This window comes from Pongo pygmaeus, chromosome 20 (assembly GCF_028885625.2).
Source record: "Pongo pygmaeus isolate AG05252 chromosome 20, NHGRI_mPonPyg2-v2.0_pri, whole genome shotgun sequence".
In the NCBI taxonomy this organism is placed as follows: domain Eukaryota; kingdom Metazoa; phylum Chordata; class Mammalia; order Primates; family Hominidae; genus Pongo; species Pongo pygmaeus.
This window is the reverse complement of record NC_072393.2, coordinates 18,909,029-18,924,398: the sequence shown is the minus strand read 5'-3', so window position 1 is coordinate 18,924,398 and position 15,370 is coordinate 18,909,029. Positions and strand designations below refer to the sequence as shown.

The 15,370-nt window shown below is 53.5% G+C and overlaps 1 protein-coding gene across 1 annotated transcript in view; it reads left to right on the top strand.

The window, feature by feature from the left end:
- ELL (elongation factor for RNA polymerase II) overlaps positions 1-15,370 on the top strand; it is an 82,676-nt gene that overhangs the window by 37,772 nt on the left and 29,534 nt on the right. The window contains exon 2 of the mRNA XM_054462846.2: positions 12,041-12,088. Coding sequence (XP_054318821.1) covers positions 12,041-12,088 — 48 coding nt within the window. The remainder of the gene's footprint in view (positions 1-12,040; positions 12,089-15,370) is intronic.

Below are 15,370 nucleotides of genomic sequence, written 5' to 3'. Positions count from 1 at the left end.
TTGTTATCTGGCACCACAGACCATGGACAGAGGGCAGGTTTGGTGAGAGGGCAGCTTCTCGGAGGCCTTCCGTTTGAAATTCCTAGGTCCAGTACCTGTTGGTGAGTTTTAGTGAATGATTAAAAAGAAAAACAAAACCCCACCAAACTCTTGCAGTCCTCTTGAGGAGCACTGGTGGAGGCAAAAGAGCATTGGTTGTGAAGCCTCATGTGCTTCCTTGCCGGTTTTGTTTTGTTTTGTTTTGTTCTAAAGACAGTGTCTCTCTCTGTCACCCCTGCCGGAGTGCAGTGGTGGAACCATGGCTCACTGCAGCCTCGATCGCCTGTGCTTAGGTGATCCTTCTGCTTCAGCCCCTGAGTAGCTGGGACTGCAGGTGCGCATTACCACACCTGGCTAATTTAAAAAAAAATTTTTTTTTTCTTTCTTGAGACTGAGTCTCACTCTGTTGCCCAGGCTGGAGTGCAGTGGTGTGATCTTGGCTCACTGCAACCTCCGCCTCCCAGGTTCAAGCGATTTTCTTGCCTCAGCCTCCCAGGTAGCTGGAATTTCAGGCACCTGCCACCACGCCTGGCCAAATTTTGTATTTTTAGTAGAGACGGGGGTTTTACCATGTTGGCCAGGCTGGTCTCGAACTCTTGACTTAAAGTGATCCACCCACCTTGGCTTCCCAAAGTGCTGGGATTACAGGCGTGAGCCACCACAGCGTCTGGCTGCCAAAGGGGATTCTGTGCCCGTCACACTGGCACTTGCAGGTTTGCTCTGTTTCAGACACTGCAGAGTGCGCTAGAGGGGACAGAGGGGCCTGACACTGTGGCCCAGGTGCCCATGGAGTGTGCTTGTGCAGCAGGTGCCCACATACGACAGCCTCTTTTCCTGTTTGAAGAAAGGCAGATGCAAAAGGTGGAATAATAAGGGGGAAAGGCAAAGTTAAGGTGTTGGCAGGAGGGCTTGTGCCAGGCATGGGTTGTATGGCTCTGAGATGCACTCTCCTGGAAGCAGGCCTGGGCCATGCCTGGAGATTGACCCATGGAGGTGCAGGCAGGGTGGGCAGGGCAGGCAGGGTGCTTGTCCCTCCCTTGGAGGGAGACTTCTGTCTGTCTGATGAAGCAGGGCTCAGGGACATAGAAGCACTGTAACTTGAAGAATTGTGTAGTAAATGTTTGTCATATCCTGCTACCCTGGAATCATGTGAGTTTGGATAAGTTGTGAAATCCTCATGGAGACCCCAGGGCTCAGTTTTCCTGTGAGGTTGGGATGAGGTCTGCTGTGACCTTGGGCAGCCCTGTCCTCTCTCAGTACCTCATTTTCCTCAGTTGTAACAACCAGAACCCGATCCCACGCAGTTTAGGATGGGAGTGGGTTAGTGATGGAGGCTGGCCGTCTGTGGTACCACGAGTCCTTGCGTGTGATTTGGCTGTGATTTCTATGGACAGGGAGTCCAAGCAGCTCCCCCACCCCCAGCTATGATGCAGGAACGGATAGACATCTGAGGGGCTTCCCATGCGACACAGGCCGCTTTCTGCTCACCTGCTGAGTGCCTTCTGGAAGAAGGGCCTGGATGGTGTCCAAAAACCCTGCACTGCAACTGCCAGGTGGGCGGTGGCATCCAGGGAATATCCAGGGAGCATCTGTGGTCATGACCCAGGGTGCATGCAGACAAAGGAATCTGAGAGACCCTTCAATGGGGGCTGTGGCAGCCACGGGTGTATGCAGGAGTTACCCAGAGCTGCTAGTTTGGGAGGGGAGAGGGGAGTTGGTAAAGAATGGCAGTTTGGAGGATTTTCCTAAAATAGAGCTATTTAAAAAAAGATGGGAGTGTGATGGCTCACGCTTATAATCCCAGCACTTTGAGAAGTTGAGGTGAGAGGATCGCTTGAGCCCAGGAGTTTGAGACCAGCCTGGGCAACACAGGGAGACCCCCATCTCTACAAAAGTTAAAAAAAAACAATGTAGCTGGGCATGGTGGCACATGTCTGTAGTCCCAGCTACTTGGGGATAAGCTGGGAGGATTCTTGAGCCCAGGATACTGTGGCTGCAGTGAGCTGTGATAGTGCCACTGCCCACTGCCTGGGCAACAGAGTGAGGCCCTGTCTCAAAACAACAGCAACAACAACAACAACAACAACAACAAAAAACCAAAAAGATGGGAGGAACTAAGACACAAAATCAAGACCGACCCATAAAAGAAAAACATTGAAAAATTCCACTTCATCAAAATTAAGAACTTCTGTATTTTGAGAGATACTGTTAAGAGAATGGAAAGACAGGCCAGGCCCAGTGGCTCACGCCTATAATCTCAGCATTTTGGGAGGCCGAAATCACTTGAGGTCAGGAGTTTGAGATCAGCCTGGCCAACATGGTGAAAACCCGTCTTGACTAAAAATACAAAAAAATTAGCTGGGTGTGGTAGCACGCACCTGTAGTCCCAGCTACTTGGGAGGCAGAGGCAGAGGCAGGAGAATCGCTTCAACCCAGGAGGCGGAGGTTGCAGTGAGCTGAGATCACACCACTGCACTTCAGCCTAGCCTAGGTGACAGGGCAAGACTCTGTCTCAAAAAAAAAAAAAAAAAAGAATGTAAAAACAAGCCATGGACTAGGAGAAAAATGTAAAGTTTATCTGATAAAGCTCTTGTATATAAAAAACCCTCAAAACTTAGTAAGAAAATGACCCAATTTTTAAAAATGTGATAAAGATTTGTACAGCTTCACCACTGAAGCTAGAAGAATGGCACATTAGCCTGTAAAAAGATGCTCAACGTGCTTAATCAGCAGGGAAACCCAAATATGAACCTCCACGAGCTGTCACTGCACCACACACCTACCAGAATGGCTGACATTTTAAATAAGCTGACAGCACTAAATGTTGACATGGATGGGGAGCAACAGGAACTCTCATTCGCTGCCGGTGGCAGTACAAAATGGTACAGCCACTTTGGGAGCCAGCCTGGCAGTTTCATATTAAATTAAATGTACACCTACTCTGTAATCCAGCAGTCAGGCTCCTGGGTGTTCACCAAGTGAAATGAAAACACGTCCACAGAAAAACCTGTCCATGAGTATTTATAGCTGCTTGATTCATTAATTCTCCAGACTGGAAACAACCTGTGTCCTTCATCCAGCAAATGGATGCACGGGAAGGTGGCATATTTATACAGCGGGGCAAAACACAGGATGGATCTCAAAGGCATCATGCTGAGTAGGTGGTTGGCTGAATCATGGCCACAGCAGATTCCAGGAACCTGTGAGTGTAACCTTCTGTGGAAAAAGGGACTTTGCAGATGAGATTAAGTTAAGGATCTTGAGATGGGGAGGTTACCCTGCATTATCTGGGTGGTCCCTGTTTGTCATCACAAGTGTCCTGGTAAGAGAGGGACAGATTTGATGCAGACAGAAGAGGACTTGAAGGCTGCATGACCCCAGTGGGCAGAGATTAGGGTGATGCAGCCACAAGCCAGGGAGTGCCTGAGCCTGCAGCAGGTGAAGAGGCCAGGAAAGGTCCTCCTCTAGAGCCCCCAAAAGGAGGAAGCCTGCTGACACTTGGATTTCAGACTTCTGGCCCCCAGTCCATGAGAGAACCAATTTCCGTTGTTTTAAGCCACAAGTTTGTGCTCATTTGTTGCAAGGACCACGGGAAACTCATCTTGTGTGATTCCATTGATAAGACTTTCTGGAAAGGCAAAACCATAGGGACAAAAACACAGATCCAGTATTGCTGAGGGTGCGGGGAGGGTCAGTCTCCAAGTGGGGACGCGGGAAACTGGGCAGAAAGGAAGGTGGCCTGCTCAGCGTGCTCTCCCGGGAAAAGCAAGCAAGGTGCGTGGAGCGTGTGGAGGCCACAGTTTTGGGCAGTCTGCATATTTTTGTCTACAAGATTTCTGAAAAACCCTTTCCCATAAGCTTTCTATGCACCTTCGTGAATGCAGATAGAAATATCTGCTGTGGGCTGGGTGCGGTGGCTCACACCTGTAATCCTGGCACTTTGGGAGGCTGAGTCTGTCGAGTTGCTTGAACCCAGGAGTTCAAGTCCAGCTTGGGCAACATGGCAAAACCCTATCTCTACAGAAAATAGAAAAATTAGCCAGGTGTGTTGGTGTGTGCCTGTGGTCCCAGCTACTCGGGAGCTGAGGCAGGAGGATCACCTGAGCCTAGAAGGTCGAGGCTGCAGTGAGTGTGTTCACACCACCGCACTCCAGCCTGGGTGACAGAGTGAGAGCCTATCTCCAAAAAGAAAGAAAGAAAAAAAAAAAAATACTTGCTGTGCCGGCCACTGAATTACACTTAGCTTGTAGCCAGTTGGAGTCCCTTTCCTGCTCTTACAGGCCCACCCAGCCTGCTGAACACACCACCTGTCCTCGCAGGCTGGCAGAGGAGCTGCCGTGGGTCCTGCCCCCTGCTCTGCCCTGACCGTGGCCACCTGGCTTCCTAGGCTGGAACCAGTGAGGTCCACAGTGTGTCTGTCCAAGTTCCCTAGCTCGTCCCTGAGCCAACCAAGCCCACTGGGCAGATCTTCCTTTGTTTTGCAGTTACGGAGACAGCCCCACTCAGTCACTGTCTAAACTCTCCATGGCCTCAGTGTCCTGCTCCAGTCCTGCCAGGAAGTCTCAGGGAGGATTCCTGAATAGCGTTTCCCAATCATTTGTGCTTTACTGGAAAGGGGGGGCCTGTTGTGGGGAGGCCACCGTCCAGGGCTCTTCCCGGGACTTCACCTTCCCTCTGCTGGACCACACGCCGTGGCTTGGCAGGGTGACCCAGCTCTGTAAGATGAGGACGTGTGTGCTGACACTGGTGCTTGGGAGAGTCAGCAAGATGGACTTCTGAAGAAGGAACAGATGCATTCCTTTCTGTCATTTCCTGCATCGGGGGTGGGGTGGCAGGCCTTGCCCAGTAGACAGCAGGGAGAACGTGCTGCCTGGGGAGAGTGGGCACTTCTGCTGAGTGGGTGCTTCTGGAGGGTGGTGGGAAGGGTCGTGTGTCTTTGGGGCAGCCTTGGCACCTGCTGCCTTGGGCCTCGTTGTCCCCAGGCTGGTAGCAGGTGTCCTGGGACCTGGCCAGATTGGGCCCCGTCCATCTGTCTGTGTGTCTCATCTCTTCACTGTACCCTCTCCCTAGTTTTTCTCTTTGCTGGAGAGTTTTTAAAACAATCCTAGATTTTTTTTTTTTTTTTTTTGAGATGGAGTCTCACTCTGTCGCCCAGGCTGGAGTGCAGTGGCATGATCTCAGCTCACTGCAACTTCCGCCTCCCGGGTTCAAGCAGTTCTCCTGCCTCAGGCTCATGAGTAGCTAGGATTATAGGCGTATGCCATCATGCCTGGCTAATTTTTGTATTTTTAGTAGAGATGGGGTTTCACCATGTTGGTCAGGCTGGTCTTGAACTCCTGACCTCAAGCAGTCTACCTGCCTCAGCCTCCCAAAATGCTGGGATTACAGGCGTGAGCTACCGTGCCCGGCCAACAATCATGGATATCTTCTTATTCACCCGTAACTTTTCCATTTATATTTTATATTTGTTGAAGGGAGCAGGTCTTTTTTCCCATAGATTTTTCTGCTTTCTGCTCTGATGGTCGCTTCCCGTGGCAGGGTCAGCCCAGGGCTTCTCGGCCCCTGCACTGCTTGACATTTGGGGCAGGAGTTTCTGTGTTGCCTGCAGTGTGCTGAGCAGCATCCCTGGCCTCCCCCGAGCCAGATGGTGGGGACTGTCCCCGCCCCCAGTGGTGAGGACCAGAAATGGCTCCAGACGTTGCCTCGTGCCCTGGGGAAGATTCACCCACCACACTTCCTGTAAACTGGTCACTCGGCCTGGAGGTGGATTTCGTAAGCCACTTCCTGTTGCTTCATCCCCGGAAGTGCTCTTTGCTGGAGAGGAGAGGATCAGGGGATTCTGGCCCTGGAGAGGTTCCTCCTCACCCTTTCCTCTGTCTCAGCATTGAGGGCTCTCGCCGCCTCCCAGGCTCTGCACCCTCGACCCTTCTCCCAAAGACATTGCTGTCTTTATGGGAGTGTCCTCATTGAGGGGGAGCCGCCTGCAGGAGTCTCCCAGTCTGTGTTCAGCAGCCCCAGTGGGCACCCAGGCCAAGTGACCGCAGAGTGCAGGCATCACTGCCCTGCTGTGTTGAGGTCTATTCTCTGAGTCAGGGTCTGAAGTCCAGTTGGGTCTGGGGAGCACCAGCCTCGGCACAGCTCAGTGCCTGCCTGCCCAGCCTTGAAGACCCAGCTGACCTGCTGACTGTGTCAGGCCAGCTGTGGCGGCCCTACCAGACTCCCCAACTCCCACCTGGGGCCCTGGCCTGAAGTACAGCAGCGGGGGTGACTTTGTATCTCAGAAGCTCCCAGTTCCATACCTCATGCTGGGTAATGAAAGATGGATTTCTGCCACTTGAGGGCCTGAGAGGACTTGTCAGCCCGTGTGGGGCCCAGGGAAGGTTGTCACCTCTGACCCTGCAGTGGCGGTGACGACCCCTCAGAGGGTCTACAGAGACTGGGCAGGCGGTGGCCTGAGGCATGGCTCTCCCCTGCCGGGTGTTCTTGGGTGTGAGATGGGCAGCACCCTGCAGGTGTCATGTGCTACTGAGTTACCCCGTTACTTAATTAAGGCAGCCTGAGGCCAACCCCAAATCTTCTAAGGCAGCAGGGAAATCACCTGTGCCACGGTCTGTTCCCGACCCTCTGTCCTGCTGCATAGATGAGGTAACGAGGCGCTTGGCCCCCCAGACAAGGGTTCGGCCATGACACCATGCGTGTCGGCTCCGGAGGGAGCAGCCAGAAGAGGGTGCGGCGGGCCACGCACTGTCAGGCGTCCCCACCAGGCCAGGCTGGTGAGCACAGAGGGTGACAGCTGGTTCCACCATGAAGGGACCTAGCTGGCTCTGCCTGTTTGCAGCCGACACTCACCTCCTGGGCCCTTGATTGGCTTGTCAGGGCGCTGTACCCCAGCTGCTTTCTGTGTTTTTTCTCATCCCCCCCACCCCGTCCTTGTGTTCTCATCACCATCTATTTAGCACCCGACATTCAAAACCCCAGCCTCACTACTGTAATTTATGCCTTGAATGATCTTTTGCAGAAGCATCATGAGAAAAAAGCCTTTTCTATTCATGCATGCTCACTGTGCCTGCATCATCCTCTGCAAATCCACAGGTCCATCTAGGGTCACTCTCCCTCCTTCTGAAGAACTTCTAGAACCTTCCTCACAGTGCAGGCCAGCTGCTGACAGAAGATTCTCTCAGCGTTTGTTTGAGCGAATCTTTATTTCCCTTTCTCTTTTCACTGGGCATGGAATTGTGATCTGGCGGTGTTTCTCCCTCAGCACTTTGAAGATGCCCTCCCAGTCTCGGGGCTGGCTCCTGATGTGCAGTGCCGGCACCTCGGCACTTGGGGCGACTGTTGTGGCTGTGCTGATTTGCTCATGATACGCCACGACCTGGTAGTTTTCCTGCTGGGGGCTGACAAGGCTTCTTGGGTCTGTGGATTTTATAGCATTTGTTACATTTGAGAATCTCTGGCCACTCTTTTCTCAGACCCCCTGCCTGCCCTCAGGACTCCAGTTACTTGCACGTGCGATCCCCTGCTGTTGTCTGCAGGTCACCGAGGTGGTGTTTGTTTCCTGTACGCTTCTTTCTGTGGGATTCATCTAGGTGGCTCCTGTGGCTTTGTCTTCAAGTTCGCTGCCCTTTTCTTCTGTGGTGCCTGCTATGACTTCCACCTAGTGGCCGTTTCATTCCGATCCTCCGTGTCTCAGCTCCAGAAGCCCCTCGTGGCTCTCTCACGATACCTGTACGTCTTCCTCTTCAGCTGTTTTCCTTTAGGCATGGAGCATTCCAAGTTCACAGTAGCCATCCCAAAGCCCCTGTCTGTTCAGTCGGCATCTCTGTGCTTCCCACGTCTTTGTGCTGACTCATTTTCCCCCGGCTTAGGGGTCTCGTTTTCCCGCTGCTTCACGTGTCTGTAGGGTTCTGCTTGTAGATGCCACGTGGCGTTCTTATGAGGTGTGTCCCTGCCCAATGGTCTGCACAGGGCTGGCCATGATTTAAACGGGAGTTAGCCTTAGTGCCCATGTCTGTTAATGGCTGGATGTGTCCTGTGTCTGTCACCCTCATGCGTGCGTGATGTTAGGAGTGAATTGCTCCATTGTTAACAAGGGCCTGGTCTCCTGCTGGAGGGTGGGGATACAGTGTGAGCCAGAGTGGCTGGGAGCCCGGCCATTATGATGGCCACCTCTCGTGGGGACAGGCACTTGAGGTTAGCCCTCCTGGCATCATAGAGAAAGGCTGGCTCTGTGGCCCCTCAGCCCTTCTCCTCTGAGGCATGAAGTCTTGTTCTCCATACCCTTGGGGGATAAGCAACTTAGCAAGAAAGGAGTCTTGCAGGTGACCCGCCTGACAGTCAGCTACCAGAACCTGGTTAAATGCCTCACTGGATGGCGTGGCCCACAGGGAGCGTGGAGCCACGGGGTGGATGGGAGGGCCAGTGTGTTCAAGGCCTGTCACCCTCAGCCTTGCACAGCTGGGGTTGCCCTGGCACAGTTCCTCGGGGCGTTGTGCACCCTAACTGGTTCCTGTCCCTTGTCACCCTAACTGGCCTCAGCATCATCACTGTTTTCTGAGCCCTCGGCCCTGGCTCACAGCTGCACATGCAGAGGCCTCGCATGGACCTTAGACAGGGTGCTTGTGTTAGCCCCGGGCCGACCCCTCTGCAGAGGTTTGCACCGTGAGAGACGGGCCCCACCTGCTCTCTGCAGCCGCTGCACTGAGTCCCTGCTCCAGTCCCCTGCTGCTCCCTCCTCCAGAACACCCTTCCCACCTGGCCTTGGTCGCGTGCTCCCTGGGCCCGTGAGGACTGGTGCCGTGAGTTTGTGGGGGCTCCCTGAGTGGGGTGGGCCGGGCCATTCTGCCTTGGTGCTTCCTTTGCTCCGTGTGGTTCTTGTGTCTTACGCCAGTTCCCTTTCACTCGTGCATTGAAAATGGTTAACGGACAGGACTCTCCTCCGCCTGTTCCAGAACTCGCCGTGTGTGTGTCAGAGGACGTTGCTCCTGTGCCCTGAGTCAACAAAGACGACCCCTGTGAGCTCAAGGGCAGTCGGGAAGGTGTAGCGAACATCCTGTTAAACGTCCCATCTTGTGAGTTTTGACCCTCTATCCTCGCCCGGCTGCAGCCACTCCCAACTCCCACCTCCAGCCCTGGACACCCCACTGGTCGGCTTTCTGTCTCTTCGGTTTTGCCTTTCCTGGGGATTTATAGAAATGGAGTCATACAGCCTGTGGCATGACGTGCAGCCTTCTTTCACTTGGCATGGTCCTCCGTATTCCATCATTTGATTCTCTCTCCACCAGTTGACGGACATTTGGGCTACTGCCGCTTTTTGGATACTCTAAATAATTCTGCTATAAATGTTCAGGTATAAGTTTTTGTACGGAAGTGTGTTTTTGTGGGTGTATACCCGGGAGTGGAATTGCTGAGTGTGTTTAACCCTTTGTTTAACCTTTTAGAAAACTGCCAGGTGGCTTCCACAGTGGCTGAGCCTTGTTCATTCCCGCCCACGACGGCAGAGGTTCTGGGTCCTCGCCAACACTTGCTCTTGTCAGCCTCTTTTAGATTAGCTGCTCTGATGGGTACAGAGCTATCTCAGTGTGGTTATGTTTTTTTTTATTTTTTAAAATATTTTATGGCTATCAATCTAGGTCACTATGGTTACAGTTTGCATTTCCTTGATGAGTAATGGCATCCGGTGTCTTTTCACACCTTAATTGGTCCCTGTAGGTCTCTTTTTCATGTCTGTGTTTAACCAAATTCTTTTTTGTTGCTGTTGTTGAGACAGGATCTCACTCTGTTGCCCAGGCTGGAGTGCAGTGGTGCAATCTCAGCTCATTGCAACCTCCACTTCCTGGGTTGAAGTGATTCTCCTGCCTCAGCCTCCGGAGTAGTTGGGATTACAGGCGCCCACTGCCATGCCCAGCTAATTTTTGTATTTTTAGTAGAGACGGGGGTTTCACCATGTTGGCCAGACTGGTCTTGAACTCCTGACGTCAAGTGATCCACCCACCTCGGCCTCCCAAAGTGCTGGGATTACAGGCGTGAACCACCGCACCTGGCCTGTTTAACCAAATTCGAAGCAAAGGTCACTCAGGTGCTGCTTCCCCAAGGTCCCAGCCAGGCCGAGGTCCCCTGTTCTCTGCAGTAGCAGCACAGGCTGGTGGTTGAGTTGTGTTTTGGGGTACAGGGCCAGCCCTTCCTGAGCTGCTCTAGACAAGCCCCCCTTGTCACAGCAGTACAGTGGCCCTTTTGACTGCAGCAACTGTTTCCTGGTCTTGGAGCAGGACAAGGGAGTGGGCCATGGATTTGTTGCACCGTGGACAGTGGTGGCTTGCACCGTGAATCATGCTCGCTGTGGAGTGGGCCCGTGTACTTGTTGAGGGGTGGCGTACTTGAGAAGCATGGGGCAGTTTCTGGGGCATCACGGCCTGGGTGGTATTAGAGTGCAGGGGCACCATCCCTCTATTCTCCCCTAAACAGCAGAATCCTTGGGGAGTCTTGGCAAAATCCTTGGAGAGTCTTGGCAAAGAAGGGGGCTCCTGGTAGACCAAAGTGAGGCACTCGGTGCCTCCCACTCTGGGCACTATGCGTGTCGTATGTATATGGCTGCGTGGTCTAAACTGGCCAAGCAGACCCATGGCTCAGGGCACACATGGAGCAGGTGCTGAGAGGCCAGCCATCTCTCACGTCCCAGGCGGCTTCCGCTTCTCCTAGCAGCTCCTGTCGTGCCCAGCTGATGGGCACTGGTTGCGAGCAGTTGGAGGGCCCTGTGGCACCTCAAGCTGGAGTCCTGGAACGGTGCTGAGTGGCTCCAGAGGGCGGACCCTGGGCTGACCCATGGGGTAGGTGTTGTCTCTGATACTGTCCCAGGTGTGGAGCTGCTCCACTTACCCCGGGTCTTCTGACAGGCCTCTCCAGACTCAAGTAGTGCTTTGCCCTCTGGGGAGAGCTATGGGCAGACCAGGGTGGGAGGGAGTGAGACTTGAGCAGTGGAGATGGAGCCCAGGACTGGGTACTATGAGGACAGGAGGAAGGCCTGGGTGGGAGGGCATCTCAGTGAGCTGGACCTGAGTGGGGCAGTGGGGCCAGGTGGTGCAGGGGTGGGTTTGGGGACCGAGAATCATGGTGACCAGCCAGGGCTACGCTGTGGGGTAGCATCTGGGACACTGAGATCTATGCTTAGGGCCTCAGGTTGGGAAGAGGGAAGAAGATGCAGAGGTGCAGTCCTCCTCTGGATCCCAGTTCTTTCTCAGATACTGCCAGAAGGCTGGTCTCTGAATAGCTGAAGCGTCAGTATTTATTTTGAGCTCTTTTATATATTTTTTCCTTGGAAATTCCACTGCTCCAAGCTCAGTGACCAGCTGCCCAGAAGCCATGTGGCTGCCCCAGGGCCATGTGGTGGAGCTGTGCAGGCCTCAGGCTCCCACCTCAGGCTCCAGGGTGGCCCCACCGCACCTGCTCTGATAGACAGTGCTCACCCACCTGGTTGTTAAAAGCCAGTGTTTGTGAGACAGGACTTAGCCTGGTTGGTGGTTTCAGGGGATCAACTGGGGCTGTGAGAGTGGAGGGGGGCTGCTTTTGCCTGTATGGGTCCTTGGGAGAGTCATGATCCAGGGTCAACCCTGACCTGTCTCTGCTTTTTCCTGGCAGGGCTGTGAGCACCTTGAGCCTTGCCCTTCTCTCCCGGTGGATTCACAGGCTGGCAGTGGCTTCCAAGGATGGCACACTCCCCGCCCCTGCATCCTGGGCCTGCCACCAGCCTGCTGCCTGTGTCTGGAGGCCCCATTCTTACCTGTCATGTGTCCCCAGCCCTCTGTCCATCTGAGGAACTCCTACTGATCCTTCTAAAACCCTGCTCCGGTGACCTTGCCTATAATTTTCAGAGTGTGTGCATTTCCTTTTCTCTCTCCTGAGAACACCATCTTCACCCTGCTCCTTCCATACCTGGGGAGGGAGTCTTTGGGTTTCCCAGTGTCTTTATTGACGTTCCCCTCACCTTTTTTTTTTTTTTTTGTAGGATTCTGTTTCACTGAGGCCGTCTATCCGATTTCAAGGAAGCCAAGGGGTGAGTTTTTGTCTTAAATCATTCATATTTGGAATCTTGGGACTGGTATAGTCTCAGGTCTGTCCTTGCTCGCTGGGTACAGCAGCAGCTCATGGCAGTGTTTGGGCCCTGTCTGCCACCACGCAAGGCTGGGTTCTAGGCCCCCAGGATAGTCCCTTGGCTGGGGCCACACCAGGACGTGTCTGGTGCACATCACAGGCTGCCTGGGCAATGGGTGGCTCTCCTCTCCCAGTGGCCCCCTTCATGCAGCGATGTGTACCTGGCTTCCAGTCTGATAGGGCAGGGGCCCCCAACCCCCAGCCCTGGACTGGTTAGGAGCTGCCCACACAGCAGGAGGTGAGCTGTGGGTGAGTAAGCACGACCACCTGAGCTCTGCCTCCTGTCAGCTGAGCATGTTATTAGATTCTTGCAGGAGCGCAAACCCTATTGTGAACTGCACATGCCAGGGATCTAGGTTGCGTGCTCCTTATGAGAATCTAATGCCTGATCTGAGGTGGATCAGTTTCAGCCCGAAACCATCCTCCCCTATGGCTCCCCATCCCCCTTCCACCATCCATAGAAAAATTGTCTTCTGGCTGGGTGTGGTGGCTCATGGCTATAATCCCAGGACTTTGGGAGGCCGAGGTGGGCAGATCACCTGACAGATCTAGAGTTTGAGACCAGCCTGACCAACATAGAGAAACCCGTCTCTACTAAAAATACAAAATTAGCTGGGCGTGGTGGCGCATGCCTATAATCTTAGCTGCTCAGGAGGCTGAGGCAGGAGAATTGCTTGAACCTGGGAGGTGGAGGTTGCAGTGAGCCGAGATCGCGCCATTGCACTACAATGGCAACAATAGCGAAACTCTGTCTCAAAAAAAAAAAAAAAAAAGAAAAAGAAAAATTGTCTTCCATGAAACCAGTCCCTGGTGCCAAAAAGGTAGGGGACTGCTGCATTAGGGCACACAAGGACCATGGACATTTGTCTGGATTTTGGTTGGGAGAGAGGTTCATAGAAACTCAGCACCCTCATTTTTTTTGAAATATGTTTTCTTCTAAATGACCATCTTATAGAAAAATCAGGGAATGAGAGAAAGGGTGAGTCGTCTACCTTCCTTGACCCCCTGTTTTAGGACTCTTCGTCTCCCCCAACCCACCCAATATGACTTAGAATGGTTTGATTTTTCTTCTAGCCTTTATTGCAGGTTCCCCTGCATCTAGGCTGGAGTGCAGTGGCGCAATCTCGGCTCACTGCAACTTTGGCCTCCTGGATTCAAGTAATTCTCCTGCCTCAGCCTCCCAAGTAGCTGAGATTACAGACGCCTGCCACCATGCCTGGCTAATTTTTGTACTTTTAGTAGAGATAGGGTTTCAGCATGTTGGCCAGGCTGGTCTCAAACTCCTGACCTCAGGTGATCCGCCTGCTGCAGCCTCCCAAAGTGCTGGGATTACAGGTGAGCCACCATGCCTGGCCTTGTTTTGTTTTTTAAGAGATGAGTCTCTCTGTTGCCGAGGCTGGAGTGCAGTGACACAATCATAGCTTACTTCAGCTTTGAACTCTTGGGCTCAAGGGATCCTCCCACCTCAACTTCTCAAGTAGTTGGGACTACTGGTGTACACCACCATGCTAGGCAAATTTTATTTTTATTTTTCTAAAGACGGAGTCTCATTATGTTGTCCAGGCTGGTCTTGAACTTCTGGGCTCAAATGATCCTCCCACCTTGGCCTCCCAAAGTGCTAGAATTACAGGTATGAGCCACTGCACCCAACTTTTTTTTTTTCTTTTAGAGTTACCATGTTGTACCTAAATCAGTTTCTGTCCACAGCCTGAGAGCTCTGCACAGCTGGGTGTGGGGATATGGACATGATGATCCGTGGGCTTCCAGGTGTAGCCCAGGGTTCCGCAGAGACGTGGAGCCTCTAGGAGACGTGTGTCTGTGTGTGCTGATAAAAAGATGCATTGCAAGCAGTGGGCTCAGACGACTGTGGGCTGGGGAGTCTGTAACCCTCAGAGCTGGCTGCAGACCCCCAGTAGGAGCTGATGGAGCAGTCCTCAGGCAGAGTTTCTTCCTCCTCCTGCCAAACCCCAGTTTCCCTCTTAAGGCCTTGGGCTGATTCGATGGGACCACCCAGACCGTTGAGGGTCATCTCCTTTACTTGCTTTCAGTATCTGGGTTGTGGATGGTAACCATGTCCACAGAGTACCTCCAGGGCACCCCTAGATGGGATGTCATGGAATAATGAATCCCCAGGGGCTGCAGCCTAGCCAGTGGACACAACCCCACACTTCCATCAGCCCCAGTTGGGTCTTGTGGTCACCCTTTGGCCATCTCCTTTTTACCTTCCCCAGGACATTCTGTCAGGGGTCAGAGGTTGGGGGCAGGGGCGGGCTGGCCTGGGCTTGCTGCCAGAGCAGCCCCACAGTGCCCTCTGGTGTCCTACAGCAGTCACTCTGTGCCTTCCGCTGCTGCCTGACCACCCATGCCCCTCCACCCCAACCTGAGCAGTGGGGGGGCCCCTCATCCCCAACCCCCATCTCAGCGAGCCTGTCAGATGACACAATGCAGCCTGGCCATGGCCGAAGCACACAGTGGTGTCCTTGCGTGCAGCATGCCATGTGCCTTGACTTGGAGCCTGAGAACATGTATAGCGGGGGCCCAAGTCACTGAGAGAGACCTGGGGTGGCTACAGGGCTAACTAAGCTCCTTCTAGAGACGGTTTTGCCATGTTGGCCAGGCTGGTCTCGAACTCCTGACCTTAGGTGATCCACCCACCTCAGCCTCCCAAAGTGCTGGGATTACAGGCGGGAGCCACCGAGCCTGGCCAGCTGCTTCACTTTAGTGGGCTGTTAGCTTTGGGGCTCTTAGTCCTGGGCCATGCTGCCGGCAGCCTGCCACAGAGCCTGCACTGGGCTCATCGTTGTTGGAACGCCCCCTGGAGGGTGTTCCTTCATGGATCCAGTCAGCCAGCATCGGCCAAGCTCCTGCGGTTGGTTCACTGTCTGGGTCTTGGGGCTGGAGGGACTACTCTTAGCTTGTCATCAGGTACACATGCTGATTCGATGTTCAGGGTCCTGTGTGGGATGCAGGGACCCATTCCCCACGGGCCCACTGGACTCGAGCTGGAGACTTTGTGACTTAGGGACCTTGGCCATGTTTCTCCCTCTGTTCATCACCTTCCTTGTCCACCTCAAGGGCATCTGTAGGTTGAACTTGAGGTCAGGAGAAGCAGTATCCTTCCTGCAGCACGGAACGAGCTCAGCCCCTCATGCACCTCTCCTCTTATGTGGTGCACCGTGGCCAG